General features: G+C 38.0%; 1 protein-coding gene and 1 non-coding gene across 2 annotated transcripts; one reads left to right on the top strand and one right to left on the bottom strand.

Annotated features, from left to right (window-relative positions):
• The first annotated feature begins 277 nt into the window (after positions 1–277).
• LOC114383926 lies at positions 278–19,029 on the top strand. The gene is made up of 2 exons (XM_028343626.1): positions 278–446; positions 18,419–19,029. The coding sequence occupies exons 1-2, from the start codon at positions 278–280 to the stop codon at positions 19,027–19,029; spliced, it is 780 nt and encodes a 259-aa protein (XP_028199427.1).
• Positions 6,674–6,780, bottom strand: LOC114385600. The gene has a single exon (XR_003660967.1). It is a non-coding gene; the product is annotated as a small nucleolar RNA R71 (small nucleolar RNA).
• Positions 19,030–20,003: the final 974 nt, after the last annotated feature.

Here is a 20,003-nt window from a genome sequence, read left to right as displayed (position 1 = left end):
CAAGAAGGAGATGGAATTCCTTAAGCTCAAGCAAGGGAACACGACTGTAGTTGAATACGCAGCCAAGTTTGAAGAGCTAGTGAGGTATTTTCCTCATTACCAAGGAAGGGATGGTGAAAGCTCAAAATTTGTGAAGTTTTTGAATGGCATGCGACCTGAGGTGAAGCAAGCTGTGAATTATTAAGGTGTTCGTCAATTCCCACTATTGGTGAACATGTGTAGAATCTAGGATGAAGACTCCCGAGACAGGGCAGCATATTATCGGAGTACGGGTCCAATGAAGAACAAGAAGAATGAGTCCCAAAATCGGGGAAAACCATACCCGACCCCTCTTAATAATTATGGTAATCACCCCAGCAATCAGAGGACTACTGCTATAGGGTTTTCTGGTGGTAGTGGTAGCGAACCCACTACTTCCTCAACTAAGATATTTTGTTACAGGTGTGGTAAGCCAGGTCATATTTCTTCAAATTGTATGGACAAAGATATGACCTGTTTCAACTGCAGACAAAATGGCCATATTCAGAGGGGTTGCCCATATCCCAAGAAGGAACAAAATGGTGGAGGTCTGAATGACCAAATTGGATGTTCGAAAGCCACGAGAAGAGTCTTTACTCTTAATGGCATTGAAGCTTCGAAATCCAAAGATCTAATCTAAGGTAAATGTTTCATAAGTGGGATTCCCTTACTTGTGCTACTTCATTCCGGTGCAACCCATTCCTTTATATCTTGTTTATGTGTAGAGAAACTTAAGCTTTATGTGTCATCTTTAAATAAAGATATGGTAGTAGAGACCCCAACTAGTGGTTCTATGTTAACTTCTAATGTGTGTTTGAATTGTCGTGTGGAAATTTCTGGAAGAACATTCTTAATTGATTTGATTTGTTTGCCTTTGAGCCAAATTGATGTTATTCTAGGTATGGACTGGTTATCTTCCAACCATGTCTTGTTAAACTGTTTTAATAAAATGGTGATGTTTGATGATTCCATGTGTGACCTTCTTATTGTCAGAGAGTTTCCTGAGGATATATTTGGTTTACCACCTAAGAGAGAGACAAAGTTTTCCATTGACCTAGTACTCGGTGCTGGACCCATATCCATAGCCCCTCATAGGATGTCTCCTATAGAGTTAGTTGAGCTTAAGAAATAGTTAGAGGAGTTTTTGGATAAGCATTTTGTGAGACCTAGTGTGTCTCCGTGGGGAGCACCTGATGCAATCCTACCCCCCAAGGGAATTGGATAAAAGACTCCAAAAAGATTAGGCCAGAGATGCAAGAGAAGGCCCTAGGGTTCTCAAGAGCCTTATGGTAGATTTAGGGCCCATGGGCTAAGTATGAGCCCACTTATCTTTATACATATTAGATTAAGATTTCATTATTTTTGGGCCTTGTATTTAGGGCTCCGTAATGTAGATAGGGTACCCTAGAAATGTAGGATTTTTCAGCCCTTGTATTTTAGGGCACCTAGACTAGTTTTTGTATTATGGTATTTTTGTAATTTCACATTAATTAAGTGAATATTTGATGTGTGTGTTGGAAAATAAATTTAATTGAATTGGGAAAAGTCCAATCCAATTAAATTTTAGAGGGGGAGGTGAGCATTTGCTTGTTACACCCCATTGCCATATCATATAGTCACACTTTGTGCATGTCCTTCATGCTTTACATGCCTCATGACACCTAAGCACACTTAGTGGAGAATATTAGACTTGATCTTGGATTAGTGGGCTGAACCATAGCTAAAATTTACTAATCATAATTAGTGAAATTTTGGCTCCACAAATTCAATTTCAAATCCAAGTGAAATTTGAATAAAAATTCAAATTTCCCTCCAAATTTGTGTGACACTTAGGCTATAAATACAGGTCATGTGTGCGCATATTTTCAACTTTGATCATTTGAGAATTACACTTTAAAGTTCAGACCTCATTTGAGGCACAAAATTTCGTGCTCCTTCTCTCCTTCTCCCTCCACTCATCTTCTCCAACCTTCTAGCTCTTATCCATGGTTTCCTATGGTGGTGAGCTTCTTCTTGACTCATCTTCTCCTTGAAGTGGCATCTCCAATCATCTTTCTTCCTTCTCCATTCTGCTACCATTGATCTTCAAGAAGCAAAGGACTCCATTGATGAAGAAGATCCAAGGCGTACAAGTTCCATATGGGGCTACATCATGTGGTATCAAGGGCATCTTCATCTAGGTGATGTTCTTTTGCTTCCTCTATCTTTTTGTTCGATGAATTCTCTTTAATTCCTTGCTCTTCATCTTATTCTCCATGTATATCCTCCATTGTCTTGTGGTTTGGTGCTGTTTAGAGTATATTAAAAAAAATAAACTGATTAAATCTTAGATCTACACTTGTTCTTGCATTTCAATGGTTCAAATTTTATAGATCAACTCTTGAATCATGTTTTTGTGTCAATCTTAGGTTCTATCATTTTTTAGTCGTAATCTTCTTGTGCTGAACCTTTTGATCTAAATTTGTTTCCAAAATATTGTTTAGAAAAAAAACCCAAAAATCTAATTGTAAATCACTTAATCCATGTTGTCTTAGAGTCATGTTTAGTCCTAATAATTGTCACATTATGTTCTAAGTTTGTGTTGAATTTTGATTTTATTGATTGAATTCTAGATACATTTGTTCATATATTCTTGTCATTCTTAGCCTATATTTTGAATTTTGAGTCTAATTCATGCATGGTATTTAGTTCATAACATGTTCTAAATCAATTCCTAGAAGTAGTTTTGTTGAACTTTGTTTTGTTTTCTAATTTTGCTATATGATGCCTATGAAGAAATTGAGTTGTGGTGATGAGTTGTGGCTGGATTGGTGAATCAAAATAAGTCTTAAGCTCTCTTGAATTTTGTTATTCAAGACATTTCACAATAAGCAAACACAAATTGTAATTATCCAAGCCTTAAGAAACATAAATACTACTCTTGATTTCTAAGTTGAAATCGCTGGTGCTGGCAGCTTGAACATATAAACTTGTAAAAATTACTGGGAATCGATCACTGCGAATTTTGAGCTGAAATTTTTACTGAATTTTCTAGACATCTGAACCAAAATTATAAAAAAAAATAACCAAGTGATTTGGATAAAATGAAAAAATACGAAAAATCACACAAGTTGGCAGGAAAATCAGTGTTTTAAAGAGTTTTAAGCATTCCTGGAGAGAGAAGGGGATGGCTTAGAATCTTTAATTATCCATGGTTAGTGCATTGATGATGCTCATGTTTCAGACTTCATATTGCATGGAAATAGTATAAACTTTGTCAGTAAATACTTGTAGTTTTTCATGAGGAAAAATACTTGTACTTGGGGGCATGTCACTCGGTTTGGAACTTCCTTGAGACTCAGGTTGATCCTTGAGACTCAGGTTGATCGCCATAGGGGAGGGAGTTTCCTGTGCGCGACAGGGTGACCCCGACACTTGCTGCCTAGTTTTCCTAAGTGAAAGTGTCATGTGGACACACTTAGGCTATTTCTAGATAACTGGTACCACATTGCATTTTAGATTTGAGTTAGGTACATGCATCATTGTGAGCATATATGATTTGAATTATGGAAAAGTTGATGACTAGTTTGTTAAGTGTAAGTTGAACCGGTGGGTTATTAAGAATAATTGTGGTCATTGTTATTGTTTTCTTGTTAATCATTGTCGTTTGCTGTTTGTTGATCTTTTATAATAAACTCACCTTTGCAATTTTTGTACCGTGTGATTGGTGCCTATGATGATCTCGAACTTTCATTTGTGGGAGCAGATGAGCAGCAGTAGGTGACTTGGAGGGAAGTCCTTTGTTGGAGCCGCTAAGCCGATGTGATAACGTTGGAATTTATTTTGGGGAAGAGTCGTGTTTTGTTATGAACTCTTCCTTAGTTGTTTTCTTGAATCTTTTTGATTGGGCATGTAAGTCCCAAGTTTAGATATATGTAAAAAAATCTGAATTATGTTTTGACATTTGAAAGATATGTAGTGGTGTAAAATATATATATATATATATATATATATATATATATATATATATGTATATATATATATATATATATATATATATATATGTATATATATATATATATATATGTATGTATTTTTTCACATGTTTGTGAGTATTTTGATGAATGTACATCACAAAAAATTTACCATCATTTTCACAATCAAATTAATGGAGCTTTCACTTAAAAATTGAAATGTCACATTTTATAGTAAGTGATATCGTAGCGACGAGGTAGGTCATTACAGTTCCTATGTATGCGAATCATAAAGATGTTGGGTGCATGGGTGATTTTACAAAAGAGGGTTGCACCACTCAACACATTCATCATACCACTTATCTTAGGGATTTGGTGCCTAATAATACCTATTTTGGGCACCAACAAAGCACAAGGATTTAAGTTCTTATGAACCAAACCCTTACCCAACAACTCATTTACTTGAGGAATAACCTCAAGCTCAAGAGGTATGGCAGTGCTAACAAGTGTCCTTTTACAAAGGAGAAAATGTGGAGGTTGTCTAAGAAGGAAAGTTTCTTTAATGTTTGTCTTTATTGCAAAATGACTTTCCTTATTAGCTAACCTCTTGGAGGAGACACTTACCTCCTTACACTCCTACTTAACCATTAAAGGTTGTTCTTCTTTTTCTTTTTCTATTCTTTTCCTCATCCCATTTGAGTTTTATTTGTTCTTGATCCTTAGCTACTTGTGAAGGTGTTTGAGGATGCAACACAAATTTAGTTAGGCCATTGTAAATGATCTTCCTATCAAATTGCCATGGACATCCTAAGAGGATATGGCCTGCCTCCATGGGAACTATATCACAATTAACTTCATCCTTATATGTCCCAATGGAGAAAGGTACCTTCACTTGTTGGTTGACTATCATTTCCCCTTGCTCATTGAGCCGTTGAAGTTTATAAGATTTTAGGTGGGGAATGATAGTGAGGTTCAACTTGGAAACTAATCTTATGCTACAACAATTGCAACAAGATCCACTATCCACAATCACAGAACAAGTTTTATATAAAATTTTACATCTTGTATGAAAGATGTTCTCTTTTTAGGATTGGGATAGATCATGAGATTGGCCTCCAAGGATCCTTCTAACCATTAGGAGGTCACCTTCTTCATGGGGGTAGACTTCCTCACTAGACTCTTCACCTCTTACTTCATCTTCACTTCCACTAAAGGAAGGGGAAGAAGTAGTCTCCTCTTGACTACTATAAATGTCTTCACCCCCCATAATCATGGTTTTCTTTGTGGGGGCATTGAGAGGCAGTGTGGCCACTCCCAAGACATTTGAAGCATTTAATGTTGCTAGTCCTTGCTTGGGAACTAGTCTTGGGGTGGATTTCTCTATGGTCTTACCCTTATCTTCCTTGGGTTTTGAAGGTGCAGCCCCCAAAATTCCTTGGGCTTGGTTCTTCCTTGGATAAGAGTGAAAGCCATAAGATTTTGAAGAAGACTTTCTTTTAAGTTGCTGCTCTATTCTTATATAAAGTTGGACTAGCTCATCTAAGTCCCTATATGGAAGGAGTTCAACCTTGTCCATCACTTCCATATTATGTCCACTAAGGAACCTAGCTATGCTTGTTCTTTCCTCCTCCCTAAGTCCAGCTCTTAAAAGGAGTAGTTCCATTTGTTGTCTATATTCTTTAACACTCATACTCCCTTGTCTAAGCCTTTGGAGCTTGCCCATAAGCTCCCAATCATAGTAGGAGGGAATGTGCCTCTTCCTAAGGGCACTCTTAAGATCATTCCAATACTCTATTGGAGGATCCCTATGAATCCTTCTTTTCCTAACAAGGGAAGTCCACCAATAGAGGGCATACCCTTGAAAGCTAAGGGTAGCCAATGGAACTTTTCTCTCTTCACTAATATGATGGCAAGCAAAGAGTTGCTCAACCTTCATTTCCCACTCTAGGTAGGCCTCAACATTATCTTTTCCATGGAAATATGGGAGACTAATGTTATCCTCTTGAGGCCTTCTATCCTTTTATTATGTGACCTATGCCGCCCCCCATAATATTCGCCAAATTCTTCACTTAAACTCTTGCAAGAGTCATGGCTACTATAGGAGACATGTTTTTCTCTTTTCATTTCTTTGGTTATGTTTCTTCTTTCTTCCTCTCTTTCATCTCGACTTATTTCTTCCACTTTTTTTTCTTTTTTTATTTCCATAATTTAAGGGATCTCAACTCATCTAATATCCTATACAAGGGGTCCTTAGGAGTAGAACCCTCACCATTAACACTAGATGAAGAATGAAGACTCGTGTTGGTTCCTAAGTTGTGGTTCTTTCTTGTTGGGGGTTTGAAAACAAAAGGTAAAAGAAACTATGGTTGAAACTAGTAAACACTGAAAGAGGTGTGAAAGATAAGATAAAAACTAATTGGTAAAAGGCAATCTATCTAGGCGGTTTGACAATTGAAGGTAAAGGAAATTTAAAACAGGGTAGACAGTTTCCTATGTGAAGGCATGGATGACCCTTTGGAGGTCCTAACTGGCTCTTCACTTAGTCTACACAGTTTATGCTAAGCTATTACACACAAATAGAGGTTTGGGTGGTCTCTTCAAGACTCCCAATACAACCCTGAAGAATGTCCAAATACAAGGAATTTAAATGGAAAAAATTCAGCACTCAATTGGAGAAATTCTTCCCTGCATCTAGGACCACTACCATCAGAAAAGACATTTCAGGCATCAGGCAACTTAGTGGAGAGAGCTTGTATGAGTACTGGGAAAGATTCAAGAAATTGTGTGCAAGCTGTCCTCACCACCAGATTTCTGAGCAACTCCTTCTTCAATATTTCTATGAGGGACTTAGCATCATGGAGAGGAGTATGATTGATGCTGCAAGTGGTGGAGCTCTTAGTGATATGACCCCTGCTGAGGCTAGGAATTTGATTGAGAAGATGGCTTCCAACTCCCAACAATTTAGTGCAAGAAATGATGCTATTGTCCTTAGAGGAGTCCATGAGGTGGCCACGGATTCATCTTCATCAGCTGAAAATAAAAAGCTTGAGGGAAAACTTGATGCCTTGGTCAACCTAGTAACTCAGCTTGCCTTGAATCAGAAATATGCACCTGTTGCAAGAGTCTGTGGTCTATGTTCTTCTGCAGATCACCATACAGATCTTTGTCCTTCTTTGCAGCAATTTGGAGTCAATGAGCAACCTGAAGCTTATGTTGCAAACATTTATAATAGACTTCCTCAGCAGCAAAACCAACAACCGCAAAATAATTATGACCTTTCAAGCAACAGATACAATCTAGGTTGGAGGAATCACCCAAATCTTAGATGGACAAGTCCTCCACAACAACATCAGCCTGTCCCTCATTTCCAGAATGTTGTTGGTCCAAGCAAGCCATATGTTCCTCCTCCAATGCAACAGCAACAACAGCAGTCACAACAAAGACAACAAGCAACCGAGGCTCCTCCTCAACCTTCCTTAGAAGAGTTAGTGAGGCAAATGACCATCTAGAATATGCAATTTCAACAAAAGACAAGAGCCTCCATTCAGAGTTTGACAAATCAGATGGGGCAGATGGCTACTCAGTTGAACCAAGCTCAAACCCAAAATTCTGACAAATTGCCTTCACAAACTATGCAGAATCCGAAAAATATGAGTGCCATCACCTTGAGGTCTGGTAACCAAATTCAAGTGCCTTCACCAGTAGCAGCACCTGCACCTGAACCTGTCAAGCTTCATTCTACACCAAAAAAAGAGGATGAGATAGTTGCATAAAAGAGAAAGCTTCCTGATCATGAGAGAGCTAACAAAAATTTTCATGCAGGTGGACCTTCTTCGAGTAGTTTTGACTTGCAGCACCCTCCTATCCCTCTTCCATTCCCACCTAGAGCAATTCTAAACAAAAAGATGGAAGAAGTGGAAAAGAAGATCTTGGAGACCTTTAGGAAAGTAGAGGTGAACATACCTTTGCTAGATGCCATCAAGCAGATTCCAAGATATGCCAAGTTTCTAAAGGAGCTATGCACCCACAAAAGGAAGCTCAAAGGCAATGAAAGGATTAGAATGGGCAGAAATGTGTCAACATTGATAGGTAAATCTGTTCCTCACATTCCTGAGAAATGTAAGGACCCAGGTACTTTCTATATACCTTGCATTATTGGGAATAGTAAATTTGAGAATGTCATGCTAGATCTAGGAGCATTAGTTAGTGTCATGCCCCTATCCATTTTCAATTCTTTATCTCTTGGACCTTTGCAATCTACAGATGTGGTGATTCATTTGGCAAATAGAAGTGTTGCTTACCCCGTAGGTTTCATAGAGGATGTGCTGGTTCAGGATGGTGAACTTATTTTTCCTGTTGATTTTTATGTTCTTAATATGGAAGAGGGATTTTTCCCATGGTTCAGTTCCAATTATTTTAGGCAGGCCATTTATGAAAACAGCCCGAACCAAGATAGATGCTTATGCTGGCACATTGTTTATGGAATTTGGTGATATTGTTGTTCATCTTAACATTCTTGATGCCATGAAACATCCATCTGAGGATCATTCTGTTTTTCGTGCTGCGATAATTGATCAGATTGTTGATGATTATATGTTTGATTTTGATTCTGTTCTTCATGGTAGGAAACATCCATTTTTATCTGATCTGCATACTTGTCATTCCTTATGCATTGAATCTGAATCTGAGTTTGAATTTGATCTTGTATCTAATTTTTATGCTGAGAATGAATCTGAATTTGAGTCTGGTTCTGATTTTCTGGGTGTTGTACCTCTTGATGTTGATTTTTTAGAGTCAGAATGCACTAACCATGTTGCAGGAAGTACTATGAGGTACAGGCTGAGGAACCTTCTCCTTCTCCTACCCTGGTTCCTTCCACTGTTCAGCCACCACCCACACCAGAGTTGAAGCCCTTACCAGCAACCCTCAAATATGCTTACTTGGAGGACAAGGAAAAATTTACAGTGATCATCTCTACCTCCCTTGCTGCTGAGCAAGAGGAGAAGTTGTTGCTAGTTCTCAAGAAGCACAAGAAAGCCATTGGATGGACTTTAGCAGACATTCCTGGTATTAGCCCATCTACCTGCATGCATAGGATACTTTTAGAGGATAAAGCCAAGCCAGTGAGGCAGCCACAACGGCGACTCAACCCCCCGTCATTCTAGATGTGGTGAAAATGGAAGTGACCAAGCTCTTACAAGCTAGAATCATCTACCCCATTTCTGACAGCCAGTGGGTGAGTCCAGTCCAAGTGGTTCCTAAGAAGACAGACCTCACAATGATTAAGAATGAAAGGGATGAGCTTATCCCCACAAGAGTGCAGAACAACTGGCGAGTCTGCAATAATTATAGGAGGCTGAACCAGGTAACCAGAAAAGATCATTTTCCCCTGCCATTCATTGATCAAATGCTTGAGCGCTTGGCAGGTAAGTCTCATTACTATTTTCTTGGTGGTTTTTCTGGTTATTTACAAATTCATATTGCTCCTGAGGATCAAGAAAATACCATATTCACCTGTCCCTTTGGCACTTTTGCCTATAGGAGGATACCCTTTGGCCTATGCAATGCCCTTGGTACCTTCCAGTGGTGTATGCTTAGCATTTTCAGTGATTTTTTAGAGAGTTGCATAAAAGTGTTTATGGATGATTTTACTGTTTATGGATCCTCTTTTGATACATGTTTGGATAGTCTGGATAGAGTTCTTAGTAGATGCATTGAAACTAACCTTGTGCTGAATTTTGAAAAATGTCACTTCATGGTAGAACAAGGTATTGTTTTAGGGCATATCATTTCCAGTATAGGCATAGAGGTAGACCCTGCAAAAATAGATGTTATTTCACAATTGCCTTACCCCTCTTGCGTGTGAGAGGTTCATTCTTTTGTTGGTTATGCAGGGTTTTATAGGCGCTTTATCAAGGATTTTAGCAAAGTGGCCCTTCCACTATCCAATCTGCTGCAAAAGGAGGTGGAGTTTGATTTTGATGACCGATGCAAAGAGGCTTTTGATTGCCTCAAGCGTGCGGTGACTACCACCCCTATCATTCAGGCACCTGATTGGATAGCCCCATTTGAGCTAATGTGCGATGCATCTAGTTACGCATTGGGGGTTGTCCTTGCTCAAAAGATTGATAAGCTGCCTCAGGTGATCTACTACGCTTCCAGAACTTTGGATGTTGCTCAAGCAAATGACACTACCACAGAGAAGGAGCTATTAGCGATAGTTTTTGCTCTTGAGAAATTTCGTTCATATTTACTTGGTACTCGTGTTATTGTTTATACTGACCATGCAGCTTTGAAGTACTTGTTGAAGAAGGCTGAATCCAAGCCTAGATTGATCAGGTGGATGCTTTGGATCCAAGAGTTTGATTTAGAGATCTAAGATCGGAGTGGTGCACAGAACCTCATGGTTGACCACCTGAGTAGGATTGAACATGCATCTGAGGACTCATCCATTCGGGATGACTTTCCGGATGACCATTTGTACATTCTGTATAATATTTCTGATTCCTTCCCCACTCCTTGGTTTGCAAATATTGTGAATTATTTGGTTTCTTCTATTTTTCCTCCCTTAGCATCTAAAGCTCAAACTGATAAAATTAAAAGCAATGCTAAGCATTATATTTGGGATGACCCCAATTTGTGGAAGTTGTGCAATGACCAGGTTACTAGGAGATGCATTCCAGACCATGAGATTGACTCGATCCTGTAATTCTGTCCTTCTTCCGCACCAGGTGGCCATCTTGGCATACAGAGGACAGCTCGCAAGGTGCTTGATTGTGGTTTCTATTGGCCCACCATCTTCAAGGATGCGTGGAGAATCTGTAGCACTTGTGAGCCTTGTCAGAGAGCAGGCGGCTCACTTTCATAGAGACAGCAAATGCCTCAACAACCTATGTTGTTCCGTGAAGTGTTTGATGTTTGGGGTACAGACTTTATGGGGCCTTTCCCTGTCTCTTTTGGTTTTGTTTATATTCTCCTTGTTGTTGATTATGTTTCAAAATGGGTGGAAGCCAAAGCCACCAAAACTAACGATGCTAAGGTTGTTGTGGATTTTGTTAGATCTAATCTGTTTTGTAGGCTTGGAGTTCCTAGAGCCATCGTTAGTGATCAAGGCACCCATTTTTGTAACAGATCCATGTATGCCTTGCTCAAAAAGTATGGGGTCGTGCACAGAATTTCCATACCTTACCACCCCCAAACTAATGGCCAGGCTGAGATTTCAAACAGGGAGATAAAAAGGATCTTGGAGAAGATTGTGCAACCGAATAGAAAGGATTGGAGCACCAGGCTGGATGATGCTCTTTGGGTGCATAGGACTGCCTATAAAGCACCCATAGGAATGTCCCCTTATCAGGTTGTCTTTGGCAAGGAATGTCATCTTCTTGTATAGATAGAGCACAAAGCCTACTGGGCTGTAAAGACCTGCAACTTCTCTATTGATTAGGCTGGAGAGGAAAGGAAGTTGCAACTAAGTGAGCTAGATGAGATCTATTTAGAAGCCTATGAGAATTCCAAATTCTACAAGGAGAAGACCAAGAAGTTCCGTGATAGTTTGATAGCTAAGAAGGACTTCGTGGTTGGACAAAAAGTTTTATTGTATAACTCTAGGCTCGGACTCATGAGTGGTAAGTTGAGGTCAAAGTGGATTGGTGCTTTTGTGGTGACTAATGTTTTTCCTTATGGTACAGTTGAGATCAAAAGTGAATCCACAGATAAGAGCTTCAAGATCAATGGACACTGGCTGAAACCACTCCTCACAAATCCCTCCTTAGTGGATGTAGTGGTGGAGGAGACCTCCTTACTTCACCCTACTTCTCTTGCCATGACTTAGGGAGTTTTTTTTTCTGTCTCCTTCTTTACTTTTATTGCACTTGTCCAATTTTATTGATTGTTTTGATTGCTCTTGATCTTGTGATTGTGCTACATTGAGGACAATGTGTTGTTTAAGTGTGGGGGGGGGGGGGGGGGAGATTGTTCTTTAATTTTGTTGATTTTGTTGGGTATTCTAGATTAATTTTGTTGGGTTTTCTAGTTTAATTTTTTTAGGTTTTCTAGGTTAATTTTGTTATTTTGGTTTTATGTTTTATGTACAACATTGCACTTTCTCTTTGAATTATAAGTTATGTACACGTAATGGGTAGTTTTTTTTGAAATAGGAGTTTCTTGGCATTTTGTGAATTGAAATCCTTGTTTTTTCTATGCATGTCAAGTTAGTTTTGAAAGTTCAAATTGGAAGTGATAGATTTACCATTGGTGAGAATTTGAGCCATCATCATCTATTTTATTCGGTGTGTTTTGCCCCATTGATTGCTTGCACAATAGCCTTGGCTTGACTCTTGTTGATACTTCTTGCTTCACATGCATGTTGGGAGATGATTTAGGCATTTTGTTCTTATAATCCTCTAGTGTTGGATCAAGTGGCCTCAAAATAATTAAGAAGGGGGGGGGGGGGTTGAATTAATTCCTTTACTAATAAAAAATTTACTCTTCTAAGGCTTTTACTTATGTTGTTAAGAGAATAAGGAATAGAAGAGAAACTTAACAGAAAGTAAAAGCGGAAATTAAATGCACAGCGGAAATTAAAAGAGTAGGGAAGAAGGAGACAAACACACAAGAGTTTTTATACTGGTTCGGCAACAAACCGTGCCTACATCCAGTCCCCAAGCGACCTGCGGTCCTTGAGATTTCTTTCAACCTTGTAAAAATCCTTTTACAACCAAAGATCCACAAGGGATGTACCCTCCCTTGTTCTCTTTGAAACCCTAGTGGATGTACCCTCCACTAGAACTGATCCACAAGAGATGTACCCTCTCTTGTTCTCAGTCAAACCCAAGTAGATGTACCCTCTACTTGTACCACAAAGGATGTACCCTCCAATGTGTTAAGACAAAGATCTCAGGCGGTTAAACCTTTGATACTTTGTGAATGGGGATACAAAAGAATTCTCAGGCGGTTAGTCCTTTGAACACTTTTGTATTAGGGAAACGGAAGAATCAAAAGAATTCTCAGACTGTGTCATTTTGAATTCTTTGACAAGGGAGAAGGGAGACACAAAAGAATTCAGGCGGTTAGTCCTTTGTTCTTTTGGAAAAGGGAGAAGAGAGACACAAAAAGAATTCAGGCGGTTAGTTCTTGGCGAATTCTTTTTGGCAAAGGGAGAAGAGAATGAAAAGATGAATAGCACAAGTTTTCAAGGTTTAGAAAACCAGAAAACTTTGGAAAGCTTTTGGTACAAAGAAGAAAAAGAAGTTCAAAGAGATTCAAGGCTTGTAAAGGATTGTATAAGATTGATTGGAAAAGTGTTCAAGATGCTTGAAATGCAAAACAAAGCCTTGCTTTTATAGACTCTTCATGTCTGGCCAAGATGACCATTTAGAAGAGTTATAAATTTTAGAAAAACTTAAAACCAATTTGAAAAAGTCAAAAACCATTTGAAGAGTTACATCATTTGATTTATTCAAAAACAATCACTGGTAATCGATTACCAAATCAATGTAATCGATTACACAAGGTTTTTATGTGAAGGGATGTGACTCTTCACTTTTGAATTTGAATTTCAACGTTCAAAGGCACTGGTAATCAATTACCAAAACATTGTAATTGATTACAACTTTTTGAAATTAATTGGAACGTTGTAAATTCAATTTGAAAACTTTTTCAAAAACATATTGCTAGTGGCAATCGATTACAGCAATCTGGTAATCGATTACCAGAGAGTAAAAACTCTTTGGTAAACATGTTTTGAGAAAAATCATGTGCTACTCAATTTTTGAGAAAAGCTTTTCATACTTATCTTGATTAAGCCTTCTCTTGATTCTTGAATCTTGAGTCTTGAATCTTGATCATGATTCTTGGGATCTTGAACCTTGAATCTTGATTCTTTACTCTTTAACTTTCCTCTTGAGACTTGAATTGTTCTTGATTCTATCTTGATCACTTGAGTTGTTCTTTGATTCTATCTTGATCACTTGAGTTGTTCTTTGATTGATCTTTGAGCTTTTTGTCATCACCTTTGTCATCATCTTTTGTTATCATCATTGTTATCATCAAAACATCTTTGAATGAATCTTGATTCACCATGAAGCTTTGCTTCTACATCTAGCCAAATGAGCCTACCTTGAATTAATTCCTTTGATAGCCCCTTTGAGCCTATGTTCCCCTTTCTTTGTTTTGAAGCTCATTACAAGCCTTAAGTGAAAAACCATGATCTCACCCTACCCTTAAGGAATTTTGGAGCTTTGTAATTGTTTTGGGAATAAGTGTGGGGGGGGGGGGGGGGTATGTTTCATTGGATGATATGTTTTTGTTGGCCATGCTTGATGATGTATTTTGGCCATGCTTGACGCATATACATATATTGCCTAATTGTTGCTTTATTTTTCAATTGCTACTGTTCACGTTCAAAAAAAAAAAAAGAATGAAGTTGAATACATGAGGTCTTGGTTTGAAGACTTGGATTGGTTTGAGGACTTGGTTGACTTTGTTTTGGGTTTGATTTTTATGATTAATTTTTAATTTTGGTTTTGGGGTTTACTACTTTTTCTTAGTTCTCACTTATTCCCCATTGCTCCTCTATTCCTTTGGGTTTTAGCTACTTATCCCATACTTTCCTCTACCTTATCCTTGGCCCCATTAGAACCTTAAAAGACCTTTTGATCCTCATATGCATGTGTTTGTGGTGTGGTTGTCAATTTTAGAGACTTGCCAAGTCTATGTGGTGTTTGTTTTCATGGGTGCTCTGAGAGTAAACAGTAGCCTAGACACTTGAGAGATAGAGTGCATATCTTATGAGGCTTTATCACTTTTCAATCTTGAGCTGATTGACTATCTTGCCATGTTTGAGATGCTTGGATGATTTTCATGACTGTCTTGATTCTTTAACTCTCTACGTGTTGGATGTTGCCCATTCCTTCCATTCCTTGAGATTCATTGAAAAATATGTAATTGTTTTTGTGTTTGTTTGTTTCTCTTTAATGTCTCTGGATTTTCTCCTTGCTTTGCTTTTTTATTTTGCCTAGGAGTGCAAAAGGCTAAGTGTGGGGGGATTTGATGTGTCATTATTTTCTCCTATTTCTTAACCCTTTTGTCACCATTTTAATTACTGATTACCCTTAATTGTCAAATTAATTATGCAGTTTTATCATTTGGGCCTACTTGACTAATTTTGTGTTTTTAATTTAATTTCAGGAGAATTATAAGCAATTGGGCTTGAATCCGGAATTGGGCTTGGACTTGAAGAGAGCAGACAATTTTATTTTATCAAATCTTATCTTATCCAGATTTTATTTCATCTAGATTTTATTTTGTCCAGATTTTATTTCATCTAGATTTTATTTTGTCTAGATTTTATTTCATCCAATCTTATCTTATCTTGTCCAGATTACTGAAAATAGATTTGTAAGCTTTGGGGCTGAGAACCTATATAACAGCACCAGGGTTTTAGTTTAGTTTTTTTTTTGGGAGAGGAGAATAATTCAAAGATTTTAGAATTCCAGTTTTTCCTGTTCATGTGCACTGTTCACGTAGAATAAAATTTGTTTTCTGCAATTTCGTTTCTGCTTCAATCTACAATTTCGTTTTCTACTAATTAATGGAAGACTAAGTCTCCAGCATTGTTTTCTCTTGAGGATCAAGCACAACTTTCTTTGAGGTTTTGTTATTACTATTGAATTCTGATTAGTTTTTCCTCTTCATCAATTACTCTGTAATTGTTGCTATTAATTCATGCATGCTTAGTGCTTGATTAATTGTCTCTGCGCTTAATTTACGTTAATGCTTAATGCTCAGTTTCGTTCATGATTAATTGGTGTATGTGTTGCTTAATCACATAATGACAGCCTTATGTTAATTTTCTCTTAGTAATTTAATTTAGGGTTGGATTAAGTGGTTGAACTGATTAAGGATAAATTCTCGTAACCTAGGATAAGAGACTTGCTTGTGAATCAAGGGAAAACAACATGTTTTAATTCTGTTATTTTCTAATTCAAATTTGCTTGCTGTTTAATTTACAAAAACAAACAATCCCCCCAATTCGTTACTGTTTTATTACTATCTATTATGAACGTTTGGTTGACCATTGCTCGTTGGGAGACGACCTAGGATCACTTCCTAGATACTTCATTTTTAATGTTTATTTGATTCGGGTACAGCCTCGATCAGCTGCCCCCCATAATATTCGCTAAATTCTTCACTTAAACTATTGCAAGAGTCATGTCTACTATAGGAGACATGTTTTTCTCTTTTCATTTCTTTGGTTATGTTTCTTCTTTCTTCCTCTCTTTCATCTTGACTTATTTCTTCCACCTTTTTTTCTTTTTTTTTTTTTATTTCCATAATTTAAGGGATCTCAACTCATGTAATATCCTATACAAGGGGTCCTTAGGAGTAGAACCCTCACCATTAACACTAGATGAAGAATGAAGACTCGTGTTGGTTTCTAAGTTGTGGTTCTTTCTTGTTGGGGGTTTGAAAACAAAAGGTAAAAGAAACTATGGTTGAAACTAGCCAAAATAAACACTAAAAGAGGTGTGAAAGATAAGATAAAAACTAATTGGTAAAAGGCAAGCTATCTAGGCGGTTTGACCCTTTGGAGGTCCCAATTGACTCTTCACTTAGTCTACACGGTTTATGCTAAGCTATTACACATAAATAAAGGTTTGGGTGGTCTCTTCGAGACTCCCAATACAACCCTGAAGAATGTCCAAATACAAGGAATTTAAATGGAAAAAATTCAGCACTCAATTGTTCTATTACAACAAATTTAACAAAGAAATTAAGGTCTTCAAATTTATCTTCAATGCTTGTTTGTTTCCTCAAGTGTTTCACTTAAAATTTGGTGAGGCTTTGGTTGCTTCAAATCCAATGGTGCTCCTAGGATGGTTAACCTCCAAGACTAAAAAATCTTCCTTCAAGCAATTTACTAATTTCCTCTTCCAATCCTTATTGTAGGAAACATTTAAACACAAAAAAAAGGCAAGCAAGAAACCAAAAGAAGAAATGAAAACTAAACCAAAAGGAAATGTAACATGATGTTAATTCAATGAGATTCAAGGAAAAATAAAGCAAAAGGACATCACCACAAGCCAAGGTGGAACACAAAGGAAGTCCTAGAATGACACTAGATTAGATTGACAAATTAAAAACAAGACTCAAAGAAAAATTCTAGTTATGTAGGTTTTTACAGGAGATTCATCCATGATTTTAGCAAGATTGCCCTGCCATTGTCCAAGCTTCTTTAGAAGGATGTAGATTTTGTGCTTGACCAACCTTGCAGAGAGGCATTTGAGGAGTTGAGGAGGAGGCTTACCACCTCACCCGTAATGCAGCCACTAGATTGGGAGCTTCCATTTGAGCTCATGTGTGATGCCTCCAATTTGAACATGGGGTTGTTTTGTCGCAAAGAGTTGATAGTCTATAACATGTCATTGCTTACGCCTCACGCACTCTGGATGCAGCTCAAGTCAACTACACAACCATAAAAAAAAAGCTTTTAACTATTGTTTTTGCATTAGATAAATTCATATCTTATTTACTTTGCTCCTATATTACTATCTATACTGACCATCCAGCCTTGAGATACTTATTGAAGAGGCCTGTGCTAAACCCAGATTGATCAGGTGGATGCTTCTTCTTTTGGAGTTTGATATTAATATTAGAGATAGGAGTGGTGTAGAAAACAGGTGGTTGATCGTTTGAGCAGGATTGAGGGACTTATTGATTCCCTCCCTATTAGGGATAACTTCCCTGATGAGCATTTGATGTAGTTGCATTCATCACATGTCACACCTTGGTTTGCTAACATTGAGAATTTCATTATTGCATTTGTTCTCCCATCGCATGCATCTAGGTCTCAAAGAGATAAACTTAAGAGTGATGCCAAATACTATGTGTGGGATGATCCTTACTTAGGGAAGTTTTGTAATGACGAAGTGATCCCCTAGTATGTGCCCGATCATGAGATTCAGTATATTCTACAGTTTTGTCATGGCACACCTACCGACGGTTATTTTGGTCCTCAACGGACCGCTAGGAGGATCTTAGACCATGGGTTCTATTGGCCCACCATTTTTAAAGATGTTCATCATTTTTCCACCACCTGTGAGTAGTGTTAAAGAGTGGGAGGGACCATTACACATAGGCATGAGATGCCACAACAACCCATTATTTTCTGTGATATTTTTTATGTATGGGGTATTGATTTTATAGGTCCATTTCCTGTTTCTCATGGTTTTTCATATATCTTGCCTACTATTGATTATGTTTCCATATGGGTTGAAGCTAAGGCCACCAAAACTAATGATTCTAAAGTTGTAACATTTTTTGTAAGATCTAACATTTTTTGTAGGTTTGGTGTGCCTAGAGCCACTTTTGTAACAGGTTATTGGAATCCTTGCTCTAGAAGTATATGGTTGTGCATACAGCTTATCATCCCTAAACTATTGGGCAAGCGGAGGTTGTTAATAGAGAAATCAAGCAAGTGTTGCAGAAGGTAGTGCAGTCCAACAAGAAGGATTGGAGCAAGCTACTTAAGGATGCTTTATGGGCCCACAGGACCACTTACCGAACACCTTTGGGGTTGTCTCCCTATAGGGTGGTTTTTGGTAAGGCCTGCCACCTTTCAGTGGAGATTGAGCACTATGCTTATTGGGCAATGAATGGTTGTAACATGACATTTGATGAAGCGGGTATAGAAATGAAGCTTCAATTGCAAGAACTTGAGGAAATCCACTTAGAAGCCTATGAGAACTCCAAGACTTACAAGGAGAAAGTGAAGAGGTTTCATGACTATAGGATTCTTAGGAAGGTGTTCCATATTGACCAAAAAGTGTTCTTGTTTAACTCTCGCCTCAAGCTTATTTTCGGTAAACTTCGATCTAGATGGGATGGTCCTTTTGTTATTACTAATAATTCCCATGGCGCAGTTGAGATTAAAAATGAAGTTATCAACAAGGTGAACGGTCACCAACTCAAGCTCTTTCATGAGAGCCCTCAAGTGGAGGAGGAATTTGTGGCAAACCTTTCTTTGGTCTTGCCAATATTATGTGATGATGTGCCTTGAATGACACTTGAGGAGTTTCCTTTCCTTTTCTTTTATATGTTGTCTCTTTGTGTGCATTTCATTACCAGCTCATATTGAGGACAATGGGCATTTCAAGTGGGGGGGGGGGGGGGGGGGGTTAGAAAACAAATCTGTCTATTTTACGTTTTTATGTTTTCTGTTTTCTCTATTTTCTATTTTGTTTTTATTGTTTCTGTTGTTATTTTTGTTTCTAAATTTTGTTTCAATTTTTGTGTCTGTATTTATTTTCTGTTTCTGTTTAGTTATGCCATACCCTAATTTTGTTCGGGGACCATTGTTTGTCAGCATGCGACCTTCATTTGACTACTTCAAAATGTTTAATACCCATTGCCATGGAATCCGTAAAGTTCTGGGACATTTCGGAAAGAAAACAGCCAAAAACACAAAAGCAGGGGGTGAACTTATCAAACACGGGGGGTGAACTTATCAATTATGGGGTGCATTCAGGAATTTTCCTCTAGAAGCCTCTGGGTGGCAACCACCTCCATTTTGTTAAAAAATGGCATCCGGGGCATCTAGGGCTTCTGTAATGCTTTCGTAAAATTTCCAAAAACCTTGGGTTGGCATATTTCACTTAATATTGGTGAAAGGGAAGAGAAAAAAGAGGAAAATCAAGTCCGAAACACTTCCGTAAGGCTTCCATAACTTTTCCATAAAGTACGAAAAGAGGGGGTGAACTTAGTAATTGGGGTGCGCTAAAAAATCTTCCTCAAGAAGCCTTTGGGCGGCAAGCACCTCCTAATTTCTCCTATAAATAGGGGGAGGAGGCTGAGTTTCAAGGATCCCTGACCCCTATGCTATGCATTTCAGCTATTTTGGGTGAGAAAACGTGTTTTCGTGAAGAAAATCCAAATCGAGGTGCTTCCGTAAAGCTTCTGAGACGTTTCTTTGAGCAAATCCGTGAAGATTTTCCACTATTCTTAACCATTCTTCGTTAGTTGTTCGGTCTTCAA

Source organism: Glycine soja, chromosome 14, assembly GCF_004193775.1.
Source record: "Glycine soja cultivar W05 chromosome 14, ASM419377v2, whole genome shotgun sequence".
Classification (NCBI taxonomy): Eukaryota; Viridiplantae; Streptophyta; class Magnoliopsida; order Fabales; family Fabaceae; genus Glycine; species Glycine soja.
This window is presented reverse-complemented; position numbering and strand designations above follow the sequence as displayed.